Below are 21,774 nucleotides of genomic sequence, written 5' to 3' on the forward strand. Positions count from 1 at the left end.
TGTTCTATGAGGGGCAATTCAGGGTTCAGCATCTTGCCCAAGGACACTTCGGCAGGCAGATGGGGAAGACTGGGGATCGAACTGCCGACCCTCAGGTTGGAGGACGACCGCTCTACCCCTCAGCCACAGCCGCCAAGAAGGTTAAGAAACCCCAGAGAGAGGCAAATGGGAGGGATCCCTCTCCCAGGACAGACAGAAGTACAACAGATGCCTGATGTAGCTGAGCACGTCAATGAAATAATATTTACAACATTCATGAAAAAAAAATACAATTTCTAACATAAATAGAGAGGTGTATCAATAACTAAAGTAATTATATTTCTGACAGAGAGCGCACCTCTAGTTAAATAGTGAGTGATTTCCGACACCTCCCTCCAAGTCCAGGAACCAATGGGTAATGTTGTATTGTCACAGTAAACCTACAGAGTGACTATGAAGTCTGTTGAGTATTATACAGAAAGTGGTATTAACCTCTACACGTTCTTATGAACCAAAGGAATGAGCAGAGTCTAGGTGTTTAATATGAAGATAATATGAAGATGTTAATCTCTGCTGAACCTTATTCTGTAAAGCTGTAGCTGTTTATGTCTGTAATTATAAGTGTGTCTGGAAGAGAGAACCAGGAACTCCCAGCTCTCCTTTCTACACCAGGACTCGAGAACTTGTTCTAACAAACTGACAAAGGCCCTCTCCACTGTCACATGTACACAGTCCTGTATGGATTGGCTTCTATCTCAGCCCTGGACTATTTACAATAAACCAAGTTTACAGAGAGGTAATTACAGAATATTAATATTTTGAACTATTTTGAACAACCATTGCTGGTTGTAAACAGTATAAATAATTAAAAAATAATAATAAACTGTATTTGTATAGCAACTTTCGTACAAGAAATACAGCTCAATGTCTTTACATATTCAGAATAAAGGACAAGATGTTGAATTACTTGAATACATTATATATTTGAAGGTCTTCTGCACAATTCAGGCAATGAACTACCCCGAGATGATAGCAGGTGTAAGTGGCCATCAGCGAATGTTAGGGACATAACCTGAGCATCATCAAGAGTTTTGGCAGGAGCCGAACGTGAGGGTAAATTGAGGCTAAAGCTAAATCTGACTGGCTGCTGGCTTGTATGGCTTTACTATGAAAGCCATGTGGTCTGCTTAGTAATGTAATATTCAAATATTAAAATTAAAGAATGTATAATAATAAAAAAATATATATATAAAACATGTTCAAATGTATTTCATATAAGAGAACAGATTTAAGTAACATAAGAACATGTTCAAATGACATTTAAAAGAAAAGGAAATACGATTTAATAAAACAATTAAAAAAACAAAAAAGAAAGTGTGAAAATACAGATGACAAGCCAAACAATAGCACAGCGGGGGTTTTCAGGCTGTGGAAGGATATGCTGGCTTTGAAAGCTTAATGATGCACCAGTATTTAATGGCGTATGCCTGTACTAAATGTGAAAACAGACCTACTCCCCACCAGCCCCTGTTTGTCAGTGGTTGTCAACTCAAACTAGATTCTTCTTTGACTAAGAAAATAAATTACAATTCAGATTAGTTGTATGCACACAGTTAACTTTTCTAGTGTATTGCTCAAAGCAGCTGCAATGCTCAGGACTGTGCCCTTTTCTCTTCCTCCTTGAACCTTTGTCTATTAACATTTGTAGAATCAGTGTAAGTGCTACATCTCCTCTGCAGCCCTGCAACTCATGTGATGTGTAATGTAATGTGCCTGTGCACACATTAGTGAAGCTGAGCTGTCATCTGCCCAGCGTGTGTTGTTCTCTTTGCTGCAGGAGGCCGAGAAGCGCTGCTGGGGCTTGACTGACCATAAATTGGAGCAGGTTATAGCCTTTGCAAAGCGAGGAAGTAGTTAAGAGTGAGATGGCGTTATCTGGCTAGTCCGTGCTGCTGCTAAGTAGCAGCAGGGTGCAGCTTCAGAGGATGTGAGTGTGTCACCGCCATACACCATCAGAACCATAATGCCAAATATAACACATCAGTAATGTTAGATCCAGAAGAAAATGTCAGTAACAACAACTGCACTGAACTAACTATTGTTTCATCACAACAGACAGAACATTTTCCCAAAGGATGAGAAACAATTTTTTTTTTTTTGCCTCCACCTTAAAATATGACTACTTTCTTTATTTCAGGCACTGTCCTCTGCATCATACTCACTCTCACTCACTACATTAACAGCAGCAGCAACATGTAACCACTCAGGGCATTTTCTATTATTAGCGACATCACTACTGTGGCTTCCAAACAATCTGTCTTTCTTCACCTCCATCTCACTAACAAACACTTCATTGTCTCTTTGCCTGCAGATCCACGTACGCATGTTTCCAGGTGGACTGTGATATATAAAGGGAACACTGCCCTCAGGTGTGTGTGTGCGCACAGTTTTATAAATCGAAATCCTTTTTTGTGTATGCCATTACGGCCTTTGTGTGCACATACACTTTTAGTATGAATCCTGCACCATGTTTTATGAATGAGGCCCCTGGTGAGGTGAAATGTGCAAGCTCACTTTTATGTAGCAACAATAAAAAGGAAATCAATTCTCTGAATTTCTCCAGTACAGCCTGCAGAACTGATATCAGGACTGATACTACGGTTAATAATAATTTACCATCTGTACTCATTTAATACACTGTGTCAGTACCCATGGTCACTTTGACTGACTCTGTGACTGTGTGTCTGTCGAATTTTCAGAACAGCAGTGGGGGTGGAATATTTATCTGACACATTAGGACATCCAGCTCTGTGGAGTGGAACAGCACAAGGGAGGGAACGCACACAGCTGCATTCTTACCAGCACTTCCCAACAGCTCATTGCTGTGACACAAGAATTGTTTATTAATTAATTATTATCTTGATTATAATTAGGCTAAAGCTGCAGTTTTTTTCTAAAACTGTCAAAGTAACCTACAGCAATTGAGCTGTAGTAAGTAAAGACTGGCAGCAGGACTCCGACCATGAAGACACAGGTGATGCATATAGTTTGGTGAAGCCAAACACAGTAAGCAGAACCCAGCTGCCGTGGACATGCTGTTGTAATGATCAACCTTACTTACAGAGCACTGGTCGCCTGTTTTGGTGTACAGCCAGTTCAGATTGCACCTAATTTGACACTGCGCTTCGTTGAGCCCTTAACAATAGACAGGCCAAGTGTGAAGCCAGTAAGATGAATGGTTCTCGAGATATGTGAGCCACAACCAGACAGACGGACAGAGATTTCTGGAGATAGTAGATAGAAAAATGTACCAATGTTTTCTTCTTAATCCTCATGTAAAACACATTGTGTTTCCTCTTGGATATAATATTTGATATATGCATAAAACTTGCACATATTTATTAATATCAACATTAATCTCTTACAACACTCACACACTTACAATTGAAATTAAAAAAAGTTGACATACAACAGAACAAAAGTGTTTTCCCCTCCTTTTCAAAACCTGGTATCTACATGTACATTACCCAAAACATATATAAACCACACACATTTCAGTCAGAGTTTCAGCTGAGATATGCTCTGTAACAGCTAATGTAGAGAAATGATCTACACACATGTGGCAAACTCACTTCTTTCAATCTCCACACATCCAGATTTTCTTTTTCACTTAAAAACCTGCAGCTTCGGCTCTGGCCAACACTGACTCAAATTACTTCACTTGTTGGCATTTTTGCTTTTGGCAAATTAAAAGATATGTTTAAAGTGCAGTCTCGAGCTGCCAGGCCTAAACATACACTTGGAGAAAAGGTTACTCTTACAGTTTTTTCCTATCGTTCTAGGCAATTTACCTAAACCATGTTCACATTCCCTAAACACTTCACACAGTGAGCATACCAGTAGACCATGTGAACCAAACTGTGGTTACTTGCCCCTATGCTAAGATACAAATGCTGGCAATGACGCCTTCTTCCAAATTTCATGGATACCTGCCCCAGTCAATGTTCACTACCGGCAAAACGCTGTGGAACTACAGCATATATTACCAATGTTTAGATACTCTGTTCAAAACAGTGAACTTTCTGTTCAAAACCTAACTTATCAGTAATTTAGATCACTGTAGATGGAAAGATGCTGCATTTGGACAGACAAATGAAGTTACATGTTTGAATAAGAAAAAATATTTAGTTTATAGTTTATTTATTTTATTTTACAGTAATTTAGATTTTTTTTCCCCTGTGCACCATAGTTCTTGGTGAATTGGCATGGAATTACTTTTTTTACGTAAAAGCAACACTACATACAATGATCTGTACAAAACACAGAGGATAAGTTTTGCAATGCAAAACACCTGGTGGTCATTTCAGCTAATGACCTACTCAGCTAAAGACCTACTCAGGTGTTTTACATGTAATTTGTGCCTCGTTGAAAAAGGGCCTTCTTTGGCATTTGCTTTGGACTTCTTTACGTAGTTGGTCTAGGAAAATGGATGCAGCAAGAGCAAGAGCAAGAGGCAGAGGCAGAGGAAGAGGCAGAGGAAGAGGTGGAGGTGAAGGTGAAGGTGGAGGTGGAGGTGGAGGTGGAGGTGGAGGTGGAGGTGGAGGTGAAGGTGAAGGTGGAGGTGGAGGTGGAGGTGGAGGTGAAGGTGGAGGTGGAGCTGGAGCTGGAGGTGAAGGTGAAGGTGAAGGTGGAGGTGAAGGTGGAGTAGGAGGAAGAGGTAGAGGAAGAGGAAGAGGTGAAGGTGAAGGTGAAGGTGAAGGTGGAGGTGGAGGTGGAGGTGGAGGTGGAGGTGAAGGTGGAGTAGGAGGAAGAGGTAGAGGTAGAGGAAGAGGAAGAGGAAGAGGTAGAGGAAGAGGGAGAGGTAGAGGTAGAGGAAGAGGGAGAGGGAGAGGAGCAGCAGCAGCAAGGACAGTTGTATCTGATGAAATCAGAGCAACTGTCATCGACCATGTAATTAATCATGGTCTGTCCATGAGGGAAGCTGGTCTGAGGGTTCAGCCGAACTTGCCAAGATCAACGGTGGCATCAATCGTGAGGGTTTTCACACAAACTAACAGGTACTATACAGTATTTACAGCATTCTGACTGATGTGTTTGTAACAGTAGTAATGTGATGTGAGAAGTCTCCAAAACTCTCCTGACGTATCAGTGCATTTGTGTCTGACTCACTATTGTAGGACCCAACGGTTGCCCCACTCAGGTGGAAGGGGAAGAAAATTCACTTTGCCACAAGAAAATGCAATCGTGCAAATGGTTATTGCTAACAATAGTATAAGGCTAAGAGAAATTTGTGCAAACATCATCGCAGACATTGGTGTATTTGCCAACATTGAGAATGTTGGCACCACGACCATCGTCAGAGTGCTGAAAAAGCACCAAATTCGAATGAAGCAGCTTTACACTGTCCCCTTCGAGAGGAACTCTGAGCGGATAAAGGAACTCCGGTACCAATACGTCCAGGTAAGACTGAACACAGGACACACTGTCATGTTGATTGTGATTTTGCACAAAACTGTAAGCTATGCCATTTTTGTCTTATGGTATCTTGTGTATTCTCTAATTTCCTGAAGAGAGCCATGGAACTTGAAGCCAGTGAGAATGAACATGCGTTCATCTTTGTGGATGAGGCTGGCTTCAACCTGGCAAAAACACGTCGCCGTGGAAGGAACCTGATTGAGAAAAGGGCCACGATAGATGTTCCAGTCCAGAGGGGTGCGAACATCACCATGTGCGCAGCAATTTCGAACGATGGACTGCAGCTGCAGAAGGCCGGCATAGGCCCATACAACACCGAACGCCTAATTGCCTTCATAGATGAGCTTTACGAAAGGCTCACAGCAAGAGAGGTAGACAGGCAGAATCTACCAACGTATGTAATTGTATGGGACAATGTGGCCTTTCACCACTCCCGGCAAGTCACAGGGTGGTTTGCGGCGCATCCTAGGATGATGTCACTTTTCCTTCCGCCTTACTCTCCTTTCCTCAACCCCATCGAGGAATTCTTTTCGGCATGGAGATGGAAGGTCTATGACCCCCGCCCTCAGGACCAGATGTCCCTATTACAGGCAATGGCTGCTGGGTGTATGGACATAGCCCCAGAAGATATCCAGGCCTGGATAAGGCATTCCAAAAGTTTTTATCCACGTTGTATGGCAAGAGAAACCATACGTTGCGACGTAGATGAAAATTTGTGGCCAAATGCGGAGGATAGGAGGGATTAGCCCAATTCTGCGCCACTGTTGGGCGACTGTAATATACAGTATGTGCAGGTTTTGTGCATTGCATTTTTTGTTAGAACACATTTTTTGACTTTGTAATGTATTTTCTGTTTTGTGTAACACTTGCACTGTGACAAAATCTCCAAAAAGTAAAGCACAGTGAAAAAAACTGTTGTGTTTGTGATTTGTTTCTGGATCATATATTACGTACTTACTGTATGTAATTTGCATTACAAAAACTGAAAATTGTTATTCTCAGTTTCTCATAAAACACTTACAGTATTTACTGTATTTACAATTACAGTACATTTACCACACTCAATTGTGACATCTTGTGTGGGAGGTAAACCGACATATGAACACTGTCAGCAGATACTTGGCTTGGATTGTCATACTGTAATATTACAAACTTTATTACTGTAGTCCAAAGAAGTGTTTGTCTGTGTTTTTTCAATGCAACACTACAGGAAATCTATGCCAAACTGGAGGACACAGCAACATTTTATATATGCAATTGGCAATGCTTCAAGATGTTAGTGTTTTTTAGGTCATAGTGTTCTGAGAGGAAACATGTGTTAAGTTATGGCAGCATTGTTTGTGGTGTGGTTGTTGTAGTGCATTTTGCACCAAAGGTTAACAGATATGCAGAGGTGTGTGTCTCTAAAGCCCACTGTGTTAAGTGATAGGGAAAAGTGACCATAGTATGGGTACATGACCGAAAACTATAGGAAAAAACTGTAAGTAACTGACAACTCTAATGTAAATGGCCTATTTTTCTAGTCTTAATGGCAGAAATGTTCACCCATTCACACACACATTCATACACATTCATATTGCACTTCTATAGGACAGAACCACCAACCCTCAGATTAGTGGAGGACCTGCCCCAATGTGATCATTAGTTGGTTGCTTGGTTCTGTCCAAGGTGTACCCCGCCTCTCAACCAATGTCAGCAATGGCATCAGGTGGCTCCAGACAATGAAGCCCAAATTTTCTCATGATCGCTATTCCATCAGTGTGTGAAAAATATGTGAATGATGCACTGCCTTTATTGATACAAGTAAAGTTTGAAAGTGTGCCAAATGGGTGTTGTTTAGACTAGAAACGCATAATGCAATCAACCATAATCTACCATTTAGCTTCCAATAAAAATCTCTTTGACCTGAATGTGTGTGTATTTTTGTTAATGTAAGTGACATGCCTCTTTGAGCTGGTCGGCGCTGCCCCAGGACGCAGAACGCTGGTGGGTGCTCCTCTTCTCTCCTGAGTCGTCACACCAACATCCAGGAGTCTGAAAACATCACAGCTACACCTTACTATCAACAGACCTGCTCTTCTAAGTAAGACAGTGCATCTGCTTTTATGAAGTTCATGTCAAACACAGAGACGAAAGCTTTACACAGGCAAAGCATTAAGAAATAAACCATATAAAATGTATATAAAATAAAATAAGACAAAGAAAATAGTTGAACAGTTTCATAGCGGTTAGAGATCACCAATTCGATGCTTGGATCATAACTCAACACTGACCAAAATAGCTTGATGGGCTATCAGCGACAAAAGCGTAGAAAACAGAAAATAGTTAGTTTACTATTTATATTCTTCCTTAGGATCTCTGATTACATGTGTTTGTTCCACCAAGAACAGCAAGAACATGCAATTAGTTAAGTTCAAATAATTAGTAGGACCAGACACAGGCCACAAACATAACATCTTACTACCAACTAATCACTCCCCTGCTTAAATCACTGAAGGCAAAACACAACATATTATGTTGTTCCTCATCTTAAATTAGGCAGAGAATACAACATCTGGACACACACACAAACTTATTATATATTGCAGTTTGAATGTGAAAACAAATTAGCATACTGGATAGAAGCTTCTTACGTGTGTTTGATTCTTCCTTGTTTGACTGCTTATGCCTACATGTTCAGGCCACGCCCCCTGGACATATGGCAGCAATAACTGTTCTGCCATGACATGTATTTTGCAATACAGTCATTCCTCTGATAAACAAACACCTGTTTTGGTTTTAGTGCACACACAAGCAAGATCTACTTCCCATAACACCTGGTGAAAGCCACACCAACGGGTCAAAGGGTCATTGGATGTAATACTTTAAATTATAGATGGACTAAAAGCAAAGAATGATGGTTCAAATTTTGTACGACTTTTGCTTGTGGAACATTATGTTACATGACATTGAAACTGAATGGAGCTACTCTCCTACTGCACCAACTAAGAACAACCTCTGTGACAACAGATTGGTTTCTGGATTCATTGACTACAACACAACTACTACTATTGTTATCGGATGTTAATGATTATTAAGTGTGTGCCTCTCTCCCCTCATAAATATATCTAGATATATGGGCCATAATACAATTCAGGTGAAGATGCTTTTAAATATGGCATGATTTGCAAATCAGAATAGGCCATTTGTGTAAAATCATTGTTTACCATCAAAGCGAGGGATATTAAAAGACCAGGGAATCCCAAGTACCTACTTTATAACAGTTAACACTTTAATAATAAATATTGATCAATTTAGAACTACATTTAATTTCTATTAAGTCAAACATGCTGCGAAGAGCGAAAAGACTTGAGGCCGATATTTCTAAAATGAGGCATGTAAAGTGAGTTAAGCAGTAAGTTTGGGGAGAAATGTGACATAAGAGTAATTTGCTTGGAGTATTTAGATTTACCATCCAAAGACTCCTCACCTGTACAGGTTTCATCATACTGTCTCACTAGGTCAAGTTTGTCGTGCACCGCTGCTCTTCATTATATCGACATATATGCTGAAGTACACAATGGTACAGACACATATGGCCAGACTTCTGTCCTTATAAAATTCAAATCTCTTCCAAACCTTTGAGTTTAGATTTGAAATTGTCAGTCATGTTGGTTTTGTTTTTAACTTGTTGAAAATGCTACGCTACTGTTACAAGTCTTACACTGACCTTTGGACATTTGCAGATGCAGTGAGTGATTTAAGAAACAGGCCATTGACTGGTTTATAATACAGTAGATTAAGATGGATCACGGGGTCTGCATATTGATTGCATCTCTTACATTGAAGATATTCATACAGGCAAAGTGTAACAGACACACTGTTTATGTTTATACTGAAGCAAACAAGTATTATAAAACTTGAAGGTGTGTTTTTTGCAGTTTCTGTATAAATTGGCCGCAGTGTTGTGGAGTTTCAAAGAGTCATTTTGATTATCTTTCTTGATGTGGGTTAAGATGTCAAAGGTTGTTTCAGCTTACTTTAAAGACTTTAAATCACAAATGATGTGGCACCTTTATTTCAGTGGTGAAAAAAACGACAAAACAACAGTAAATGTGAAGAAGAAATCTATTGTTCAGATCCATAAGAAAACTTCAAACATCAAAATGTTTCCTTCAAAATAATTTAACTTAAATATTTTTACGTGTGCTTTCAAAAATAATGGCTTTTATGGACCTGAAAGTCTGATAAAAAATGACAAAAGATATGGAATAGTGTGCTCAATAAAGACAAGAAAAAGGTTGAGGATAGCTTATGTACTTTGAGTGCATGAGAGTAAGGAAGGTTTCTCTATACTTTGGCCTTCATATATATCATATATCTTATCAAATGTATTGCTTAAAATTCAATATAAATTAAATGCACTAACAAAATCTCTGAACAGAAATGTCCATTATTAAACACAATTAGTTGAAACAAGATATAAAGTATATCTTTCATATAAAAAATTAAGGCTCTTTAAGACCTGAGAGGCTGCTGTATGCGAGTGGATGCAACAATGTCCATTTCATATTGAAATTGTAAGCTATTTGATTAAGTTGCTTTATTGTGGAAGGTTAGTTTGTGTTTCCTGTCATAAGCACTGTGTCTGTTTGGACTCTTGTTGTGAAGGGTCACCAACGGAAGTGGTTCTGTTGTGGAGAGAGAGGAGATGACGAATAAAGAAGAAATAAATGGAAAAGTTGTCCTGGTTCACTCACACATCTTTTGTGTCCTTCTTCTACTAATGCCTTGCAGTATAAATGAAGTAAAGCCTCAGCTACAAAATCATCGTCGAGCCACCGAGCTGTCAAACCAAGAACACTCACTGGACTGACGTCTGAGGTCCATATGTCCGTGATGTCCGTCGTGTTTATCTGATGTTTTATCGGCTATAATTACCTATTCTGATAAATAAATATAATGTTAAATTCCCATTATTGAGCCACTCATATATCGGATTGATATATATTGTGCATCCCTAGTTTAGTGAATTGCTGCCTCTCACTGGTAAAGTTAAGTCACAGCGCAGGCGCTTTATGTTTGTGCTGGCTCTGCTGGCCAGCCCAGCATAGCCAAAATCCTACATTTAAAAAAGAAAAAACCAAACCAACATGCCTGAAATATATATCACGTGACCACCCATGTAGACTAGGTATGCATGTACTGGTGGAAAGAGGAAGCATTTGGTTTTTAGGCTCCCGGTCCGGCTCCCGGTCCCGGTCCGGCTCCCGGTCCCTCCGCCGGCCCGGTGCCGGACGGGTCCTGGTCCGGATCTCCCGCCCTGCTCAGTTTGAACGGAACCGGCGGAGCTGCCTTAGAACTGGTGCGGACCAGTAGTGTTTCCAAACATCTTCTCCTCTGGAGAAGTGTGGACACCATTTATATTTGTAGCAGAGTTGATGCAATTTCATAAAAAAACGTTGTACTGTAGATGTAGCCTTTGGAAAGTAATTTTTTCTACAATGTACTAAACTGAGCAAGCAAAAATAAGCAAGAGATGAGCTATGTGCATCTTTGTGCAACATCAATCAAACAGCTGGTGCTGCATTCATGCACACTCATAGTTGTGCCTTTGTCCCTTTAGGGCAGTGATTCTCAAACTGTGTGGTGTGACCCGCCTAACAGGTGGGGCCCGCGGCGGGAGGGGGAAATGTGCGGTGGGAATAATATTACAGCAAACTAATGTTTTGACGTCCGCATCTGTTTAACGGCGGAGCAGGGGTCGGCAAACCCCGGCTTCAGCCCCTCTTCAGTGGCTCCCTGTACAGTGTTGTGCATGTCGAGCATATTTTTCGTGAACGGACAGCGCACACTCAGGCCCCGCCCCTACTCACTCGCTCAGAGACACACAGGAGATCAGATCTCGTTCAAGTGAAGCAGCTGGTAAGGGACAAACAAGAGACAGTGTTCAAAAACCAAGTTGAAAAGAAAGTATGATGAACCCTGTCTTGCTCTTGGGTTCACAGTGAATGAAAGAGGACATGAGGAGAGACCAGTGTGTATGTTATGTCTGAAAACTCTATGAGACCCAACAAATTAAGAAGACACTTAGAAACATTACACCCCCGTCACATGCATGTGTTCTTCTTGGTTAAGCTTTATCATCTTAGTAACAAAGTGATTATAATTGAATTTATTTTTTCTCTATTATTGAAAAAATACAGACTGATGGAGGAATGTAGTGATAAATGTCACCTAAAGACCTTCAATAAAGTTAAATTTAAGCAAAGTTATGGCACTATATTTTGAAAAAGTGACAAATGTCACAAAAAGTTGTTTGAAAAAGTTTTTTTATTTAGTAAATATAGTATAGTAATAAGTATATAAAGTAATGTGGATTTAATGATCATGTGTAAGTTATGTAAATACAAATGTTAAACTTGGCCCATTTTGTCATAATTTTGTCGCTCCTCATTTTGGCTGGGGAGCGAGTGGGGCATTAAAAATATTGGAGCTCCAAAGTGGGGCGTGACAGAAAAAGTTTTGAGAACCACTGCCATTATTAACCCCCTAAGGTTAATAATACACTAAGAGCAAAGAGGTCATCTGGGTTTTGAAGCTGCAGAGAGGTGTAGGTGGAAAATGTCACACACACAACCTAGAAGAAACAGGCTGAATAGACCGAAGTGTGGAGGGGACATCTGAGGCTGCACAGCATGAGAGGATCACAGGGCAGGAAGGTGTGGGCAGAATGATACAGAATAACAAAGCTACATCCTGAGAAGTAAATGATTCAAACATGTTTACAGTCTAAGCTACCACCGAGGTTAAAACAGTGAACATGACATAGAGACCTTTATTATATCCTTAGGAGAAATTCTTAAACCTCCACAGCTCAAGTGCTGGTAGTTATGTAACCTACACAGACTGATAGCAGTGACTCATACAGTCTTTGCTCAGGTTGCAGATGGTGAAAAGGAAAAATGACGCCAAATATCCTCCACTTAACGTAAACCCAGAGATGCAGCTCTCCAGTCTTTTAAAGGGCGTACACAAGTGAAATAATGACCACTCACTCACTTCAAGAAACTTAAGCAGTATCTACAACCATCTATTGATTATGGTTCACAGACATTCGGGTGGAAGATTTTAATCAGCAGAAATGTGTTTTGCAGATATTCCCACATTTTTCAAAGACATTCACAACACCACTTGCCTTCTGACAGTCCAGCCAGAGATTTGGGTGAGATATGCTAGTAAGCGCTAATGATCCCTGGAGCTTGTGTCATTAAGCAGTGAGGATGACTCGGCTACAAGTTTGGTGAGATCCCTTTTTCCAGTCTTTTTCTGATTTCTAAACCTCAGATATTATTCTTATACAAAAACTAACACAGACTCAAGGGACATCACTTACTAAGTCTTCACACAGACTTTAACTCAATAAATAGTTGAACGTCAAAACTAAACTACGATGTTTCACACAGTGAATTAAAAGCATTGTGAGCATGTTAGCATTTAGCTCAAATCCCAGACCTGCTTGAATGACTGTATAACCTTCATCTTGTTAAGAATCAATGTCAATCATATGTAATTTCCAAACCAGAATATCAGTATTATCCTCAAATACAAGGTAACACACTGTATCACCATCCCAGTGATACCAACACCTCTGCCTTTAATTTTCTCGAGAAAATACTGCATGCCACAGCGAGACACCTGGCAGGAAAAAGCAGTGTGTGGGTTGTGCTTACCTGTGTGGATTTATCTTTCATACAAGATGAGTAGAGCAAGTGAGGATCACAGGGCCACTGTCCAGAGAGGTAGGGCCCAGTGATAGTACCCAAGGAGGATGTCCGCCCAATGGCCCCCACACTGCTCGCCTGCTGTGCCTTTGTCCTTTCAGCTGCACAAATAAAATTATAAGAGAGAGAAGGAACAATGTCAGTTCAATATAACAGAAACAATTAAAGTTACAGACTTATCACCTAATGTGCTGTATTTGTTAGCCCACACCAACTGTCCAACACCTGCCCAGCATAAAAAAAAGCACCAACAAAAAGTGAGCAATGTCTGGCTAGCTACATGACTTCTCCACTCGTCTAAATGGTAAATGGTCTGAATTAATATAGCTTTTCTAGTCTTGAGGACCACTCAAAGTGCTTTACAGTACAGTTTTACATTCACCCATTCACACACACATCCATACTGTGCAACTATATGCAGCTCTTTTTTCTATGACAAGTAGACATTTGGGGTTAGTATTTCCCGAGAACACTTTAGCATTCGGAATGGGGAAGACTTGGAGCGAACCGACCTTCTGATTAGAGGACGACCGCTCTACCCCCTCACAGGGCATCTTTCTGTAAAGTATGTGCATAGTATACTGTGGTTTTTTTTGTTTTTTTATGAGGAGCAGTTGTTAACACCCTGCTGGTCTTCTAGCCTACAAAGGCAAGGTCCATCTTTATGGGCCAATATCTGTGTCAACACCATTAAGGATATAAAGAATAAACATTTTCTTTTTAAATGAACCAAGAAACCTGATAGGAAAATTGTCCAGAGACTGTGACAGCTTTTAATCCTGCAATTATAATCGACTGTATCTGTGCAACAAACGTGTTCAGCATTGTTCAACATAACTTTTTTGAGTGTTGCATTAAGGGATCTCAACCATTCCTGTAATTGTTTCAAAGTAAACTATTTTCTGTTTCTGTTGACTGAATCTGTTCATTTGTTTTAACAAGGTATTTATTGTGAAATATTTGCACGACCGAAAGATGCGAGGCTTCATTTTGTTGGGTCCTGACATTTAGTTCAGTTTATAGCTATACTTTGATTTGAGGAATATAGTAGTTATACCAGAAAATCAGACATTTCAGTTGCATATATTTAAGTGAACATGTCTGCGAAAAGAATTTTGGGAGGACTGATTTCACTGACTGTGAATTCTGAAACCCTGTACAGCATAGCCAGATACAGACAGTACTGTCCTCCACGGTAAACATGTCTTATAACAGGAATGATGCTAAGTTTAAGTACAATAGCCACATCTACCAAGCATATGCGTGTTCATACACTTTATCTGGCCAATGTTCCTGTTGTAATCTGGATGCTTAGCCTTTTGTCTAACAATAGAGAATCCCATTACACAAGGTAGAGGGCAAGATCATTTGCTATAAATCCACAGGATTACGGGGACACTGGAGAGACTAAATTAGACTTGGCTGGCAACTTTCAACTGTGTCTCAACAAGGTAGAAAATGGTGAGGAAGGACCTCTAGCCTTACGCAGTACATTTGTAAACCTATACTTCAGGGAGCCAACTAAAACCCACTGGCATTGAGCATCCAGGCTTTCCACGTAAATGAAGAATTCCTTAGTAACTCAAATATAGTCATGATGAACAGACTGAGTATAACTATTGATAGGAACTTCAACTTTTTTACTACTCATTATCTCCACAACGAGGCAACAATGGTGGCTAAGTTTTCTTGAGGTAGTAGTTCCAACTTCACTTACATTTACTCATTTGGCTGCCCATGTTTTTCCCCTAATGTGACTGTAGAAAAATATCGTTAAGATCTTTATTATACTATGTTATATGATGAAGTAGGTGTTTAGATAAGTATCTCACCAATGAGGTTATGTTTTCTCCCTTGTTGTTTGTCCGTAAGCAGGATTTCGCAAAAGACTAATGAATTGATTTCCCCCCCGAAACGTGGGCATTTTTTACGAAATTTCCACAAATTTCTTTGTGAAAAAAAAGTTTTTGCTATCTGCTAACTATGAGTGTGTGCAATTTGGGGTGGCTTCACTGAATTGAAGGCGACTGGACTAGAGGCAGGTGTACGCACTCTACTGTGTGTCCCATTATTTGAAATAATTATGGTGCTTCAAACTGCAAATAGTTGACATGATTAAAAGCTGGATGTAGGATTTGGATGGGCAAAAGGCTATAATGTGTTTCTTTTTTGTTTAAAAACATGACTGTCAATGTTCACTTTATTTTCTAGGTAAATATTCTCGACGATTGATTGCATCCCTTGATATATATGCGCTTCTATGAAGTAAATACAAAACCGATTAAATTTTTGATTTATTTTGATTACTATTATTGAAATAGGTGATACAATGACTGAACCTTAATATTTGTCAACTTTTATCAAATGTAAAAATAATATGTTTTGCTTGTATGTTTGAATGTATTAGAATCTAATGGGTAGCATTGAGTTTTCTTAATGCAATAAAGCTGTATGTAACCTGTATGTAAATCTTGTCCTGACCAGGAGCCCATTCATTCCCTTCAACCTGTAATCAAGCTGTTAATCATCATTACAGCATCAGCGTTAGTTAAGTACTTGATATGGTATTTTAACAGCCCACTGACATCTTGATCTCAATGTGAAATAAATAGTCTCTTGCGGGATATCTTACTATGTATATAGTACACTAACTTTACTATCATCAAATATGACGGGAAGCTTCAGTTCTTAGCCTGAGGTAGTCATACATATAGTTAAATGAATATTCATCTTTACAAAAAAGTAGCAATTCCAAAATATTTCATGGTTCTTTGATAAGTAACAAAAATCTGCAAAATGAACAAATGAGCAAAAAAAAATCTGAATGGAAACATCATATTTTCTCATGTTGTAGATTTTAGCAGTATATGGTAAATGTTTTATATTTATATAGCACTTTTTTAGGCCACTCAACTAAGACTGCCCTCCTTGCTGTCTCTGAGTAACTTCACACGGCTAGAGCCTCTATTTCCTTTGTCCTCATACTTCTAATCTAGAGCTTTCTGCTGAATTTGGCACAGTGAACCAGCAGATCCTTATTTCCTCCATTCAGGATCCGGGTGTCTCAGGCTCTGCTCTCTCCCTACTCTCATCCTACCTTAACCACCGCACTTACCAGGTAACTTGGAGAGGATCTGTGTCTAAACCTTGTCCTCTCACTCCTGGGGTCCCTCAAGGTTCCGTCCTGGGCCCCCTCCTCTTCTCTCTGTACACAAACTCTCTCGGCTTTGTCATTCAATCACATGGCTTTTTCTACCATAGCTATACAGATGACACCCAACTAATCCTCCCTTTTCCCCAATCTGAAACACAGGTATAGCAGCACAAATCTCTGCCTGTCTGACCAACATCTCTCAGTGGATGTCTGCACACCAGCTGAAAATTAACCTTGACAAGACTGAACTACTTTTCCTTCCAGGGAAAGACTCTCCCACCCATGACCTGACTATTGCCTTTGACAACTCTGTGTTAGCCCCCACCCAAACTGCTAGGAACCTGGGTGTGACACTCTACAGTCAACTCTCCCTAAAGGCCGGCGCATGCTTCTGCGTTTTCACGGGCCCGGAGACGCAAGAGCCCTTCCGGGTCCCTCACGGCCCTTCGTATGTCCTTACGTGCGTCGGCCAATTTTTCTAACTAGACGGCAAAGCCCCGCAAGCGTCACCCGCCCGCAAGGGCTGTGATTGGTCTGCTAACTACATCATTTCCGGAGTTGCATTTCCGGTTCATGCCCGGAAACCACGGAAGATTTAGAAGAACGAATATGGACCAAATAGAAGAGCACTTGGCAGAAGAGATCCGACACTATGTCCACTAGTATAACCCGTCACTAACCGGTGGATTTTTCCGCCAGAAAAAGGCTCTGAGGAGCCGCCGTGGCGATGTAAATAAATCGCTCTTCTTCGTGCAACACAGGAAGAAGAGCCGACTTCGACAAAAAACATTACTGCGCCTAGTGTTCTGGCGGGGAATTGCATGGCAACGCGCGCAACGGTTGGAAAACCATGAATGAGAACGAGTCCTGCTTTACAGCTGCGTGCCTGCGGGCCCCTGACAACGCAGAAGCATGCTCCGGCCTTTACTGCCAACATTACTGCAACAACATGTTCCTGTAGATACATGCTGTACTACATCAGGAGAATACGCCCCCTTCTCACTCAGAAGGCGGCGCAGGTTCGGATCCAGGCTCATCTCACGCTAGACTATTGTAAATCCCTCCTGGCTGGTCTAGTGCCATCCGACCTCTGCAGCTCATCCAGAATGCAGCAGCTCGACTGGTCCTTCACCTATCTTAATTCACTCTATTCACACTATTACACTCCTGGCTCCTTAATGAGGACAGCAGAAAATCTATACATGTTCCGCCGGAAACTAAAAACATATTTCTTCCAACTATACCTTGAATAAAATAATAAAATAATAAATAAAGTTAAACTAAACATTTTGTAGCACGTAAATGGCACTTACTTAGAGCAATTTGTAGTTTGGCTTTCTTAAAGAAAAGTGTACATTCTTCATTCTTGTTTTGGGTTTGTAACTTCATTGTTGATGCCCTTATTGAAAGTTGCTTTAGATAAAAGCGTCAGCTAAATTAAATGTAATGTCACTGCTGGTGGGACGCGAGAGGTCATCAGAAAATGCATTAAAAATAAAACAAGTTTCAGATTTTTAAGTAAGCCATAAATTGTCAGGAATTATTTATGATTGATTTAAACGAAGTAATCATCACAGGTAATGAAACAATGCCATAAGATTAAAATTCCACGTTAATCTTATTTTATCTGACCTATATATCAGATGTCATTGTATTTGCTGATCGTCACATTAACACCTGAATGCATCATGCATCATTAGAGGGGATCATAGATGAGGAAAACTTTGAGATGTGCTTGATCAAGCAAGATGCTGTCAGAGCGACAGAGGCAAGCTGTTTATGACGAAGGGAATCAGAAAATCAAACTGAATCATTCAAAACAAAAAAGGAGACTCGCTGGAATTTACGGGTGCTGGCTCAGAAGACAACCCGAACCTTGTGTGTATGTGCTTTGCTCTGAGATGCCAGCTAACAAGGCCCTGAATCCATGTAAAGTGTGCGACCATTTAAAAAATAAACATGGTTTTTAAATGAATAAGGTCCTGATTCGTTTACAAATTGTATTAAAATGTCACTCAATGTGTCCACATTGGTATCTAATTGCACAGTCTAGCTTATGTCCTACCATGCTCCTCTTGTTTGGATGGATAAAAATAACAAGAGGAAAAAAGGTAGAAGAAGAATAGAAAAGGATGGCTAATGACTGCTAGCTTCCTAGTTGCTCTTGCCTCACTGGTAGAGAACAGCAGCAACTCCATCCACTTAGATTGTGGATTGAAAAATTGCAGTTGCATTTCAAAAGTCCCTGATCACTTGGCAGTTATGTCGATCAACTCGCAATCCGTCCTCAATACATCATAGGTACAGTAACACCTCTACCTTCAAGTGGGCAAGCTGCATCTGATTGCAATCCAATCACCCAAAAGAAATGTTATGCTAGGTCTAAATGGAGTAATAAAATCAAATATGTCATTTTGTAGCCTTCTTTACAACAAAATAAATCACTATATCTAACACACACAGATATTCATAAATAAAGCTATGGAAGCCACATAATTAGTTTGATGACATTACATAAAGATACATTGATGGAATTAATGTCAGTGTCTATCTGACTTGGCAAGAAAACAGAGCTGGCTGTGTTCACACAAAACACATTTTTCTGATGAAAGCTTGTGGTGAAAGCATATTTCATATAAATACAAGTACCAAAATGCAGAGGGTGTTTTTTTTATAATGACCAGAAGCATGAGGCTACCATTAGGTACAAAGTTAATTTTGCTAGCAACTGAAAATATAAACAAAAGCCTACAACCAAGGAACACACCCAATCAAATTAAAAATGTGCAAGTAGGGATGATTATAATCAGCAACAAGAGTCAGATAGACTGGGACATTCAACCCATTACTGATAAGTATGAAAAACCCAAAGTGTGTCCCCACACCATCACACCACTAACAGTTTGGACTTTTGACACAAGACATGTTGGCTCCATGGGTTCATGCTGTTGACACCAGATTGTGACTCAACCATCTGCAGCCTCAGCAGAAATACTGATTCATCAGACCCAGCTACAATTTTTTAGTCTTCAACTGTCCAGTGCTGGTGAGTCTGTGTCTTTGCAGCCTTCAATTTCTGTAGTTGGTTGACAGAAGTGGAACCTGACGTAGTCTCTGCAGTTGTAGACCGTCCACCTCAAGGTTGGACGTGTTGTTCATTCTGAGATGCTTTGTGCTTACCACAGTTATAAAAAGTGGTTATCTGAGTCACTGCTGCCTTTCTGTCAACTCCTTGTCAGCCCACCTCAGCTGTTCAATTGATGATTTTTTTTGCTTTCCTACCCGAGCAAAATCTCTTAACAAGTGTGAAAATACCAGTATCAGAATTACTCAAACCAGTGTCTGACACCAACTTTCGAACCACAGTCAAATTCAGAGATCACATTAGCTTTATCGTTCTGAGGTTGGATGTGAACATTAACTGAAAATCTTAACCTGTGTCTTCAGGATGTTGTGCATAGCACTGCAGTCACATGATCGGATCATTGGATAATTGCCTGAATAGGCAGGTGTACAGGTGTTCAGAATCAGTAGATGAGTGCAAAATGGACTGTGAGGAAAAGATTAAGAATTCATCACAAAAATGCAGTGACCAAATACTACAAGCTGCGTGTTAGCTTAACTGCAAAAAAAAAAAAAAATGTCATGCATTTGTAAGGCCAGTTTGTTATTCTTTATATTCAAATGCACGTTGTAATCTTGGTTGCCAAATAGTGTTTTTATTTGCATGCATGTAGTTGCAGAGGCTGCCCTGCCTGCCCTGAGGGCTCTGTTTATATCTCTCAGACTGCTAGGCCCCAGTGTTGCCATTGAAGCCACAGTCCCACCAGCTGACGACGTATGTCTTTCCGTTTCCACCACGGTGAACAACCTCTATGTGACGAATTACTATCAAACTTTCACTATGCGCAGAATTGTCCCGAAAATCCGTCCGATCATCCGGATCCTGAAGCTCAGTGAGCGCAGTTAATCTTCGACAGAGCAGCTGCATCATCATTATCACTACACAGGCATCCGTGTCCACACGTATTTAACTGAGCGAGGGTCACGCCAACATAACCTGACTATTTGATGTGCTAATATCAAATGATTCCGTTCAAAACGCCGACGTAACAAGCGAATAATCCACTGACAACATAAAATGGGGTGTTCTGGAATATTACTGATACAATGTTGGACACCAGAACATTGGTTGAGGGACATAATGTGAAACATATAAGCGATGACATGAACCCTCTCGGTGGTTAGAGCGTCTAACATCTGACCCCCCACTGTATTATGACCCAATTAAAGAGCTAGCCAACTAGCCTAACATATGCATATGCCCCGATATGGACAGCTAAAGCTAGAGAGAATGTTTCGCTAAATCGAATTCGCTATGGAAAACTTAAGAATTTAAGGTGCTCCGGTTTGCTGTTATTGTTTTCAACGCTTTAAAAGATCCTCACAACCGCTTTCTGAATATTAACAATCAGCTTTACAATTCGGTTGACACATTTTTTTACAAGACTGGCCATGTTTGTGTAAACATTGAGTAGTGTGAGCTGCTTCGCCTGTTATTTCCACTAGCTCCTCGCACCAAAACACGACATGACGCCTGATGGCTAATGGTGGGTGAAATGATTAAAATTGACATTTCATTTAGATGGATGATGGACGTGTTCTATACTCAAGCCGAACAGAAGAGTGGCGTGTTATCTCTTGGAAATCCTCAGTTCCCAGCCTCCAAATGCAAGCATCGTGTTCATTCATCACCGACACCATTGATTTGACAGTTTTGTGGAGCTAGTTCCGCGTGACGGATGCCACATAAGAGACAGGAGCGGCGCTTAGCATGCCAAGCTATCTGCACGGTGATGGCTACATTACGGATAAGCTTCGTCCACTTTAAAGGATGTCATTACCTTTAGAAAGCGGCGGGTCGTGGGGCCGTTCGGGTGAACCACTGCTGTCCGGCGGTGACAGTCTCTGCCTGCGGACCAGCCTGCCGTCCGAGCCGCTTCCACTCGGGCTGGCGGGACTGGAGCAACGGGACGTCGTCGGTCTTGTGTTGCTCCCGGCTACTGAGGAGGAGGAGGCGGAGGAGGAGGAAGCAGAGCGGGTTGGGCTGAGCTGGTTTCCACGCCGAAGCTGGTACGGCACCGTGGCGCGGATGGGCTGCGATCGGACCGCGGTGGTGGTGTTGTTGTTGTTGTTGTTGGTGGTGAAGGAGGAGGAGCAGGGGGGTGGGGGGGAGCGGCTGAGTGTGCCTGCTGCTGCTGTGGATGCTGACATGACCCGTCACCTCCACTTGATGAGGTTGTTTACGTGAGAATATGACAAGTAGAATACTACGTCCGCAACCTAACATCGCCCTTCCATATTTAGGAAGACGACACATGCGCTACTCATCTTGACAAACTT

The 21,774-nt window shown here is 40.8% G+C and overlaps 2 protein-coding genes across 2 annotated transcripts in view; one reads left to right on the forward strand and one right to left on the reverse strand.

Annotated features, from left to right (window-relative positions):
- The window catches only part of glcci1a (glucocorticoid induced 1a), a 31,090-nt gene extending 9,445 nt beyond the window's left edge, over positions 1-21,645 (reverse strand). Inside the window, exons 1-3 of the mRNA XM_061093306.1 lie at positions 21,276-21,645; positions 13,167-13,318; positions 7,399-7,488 (exon numbers count right to left, since the gene is read on the reverse strand). Of these exons, the coding sequence (XP_060949289.1) occupies positions 7,399-7,488; positions 13,167-13,318; positions 21,276-21,645 (612 nt within the window). The remainder of the gene's footprint in view (positions 1-7,398; positions 7,489-13,166; positions 13,319-21,275) is intronic.
- Positions 19,296-21,774, forward strand: part of col28a1a (collagen, type XXVIII, alpha 1a) — a 52,274-nt gene continuing 49,795 nt past the window's right edge. Inside the window, exon 1 of the mRNA XM_061093061.1 lies at positions 19,296-19,417. The gene's annotated coding sequence lies outside the window, so the exon portion shown is untranslated. The remainder of the gene's footprint in view (positions 19,418-21,774) is intronic.

The sequence above is a fragment of the Limanda limanda genome, chromosome 19, assembly GCF_963576545.1.
Source record: "Limanda limanda chromosome 19, fLimLim1.1, whole genome shotgun sequence".
Taxonomy (NCBI): Eukaryota; Metazoa; Chordata; class Actinopteri; order Pleuronectiformes; family Pleuronectidae; genus Limanda; species Limanda limanda.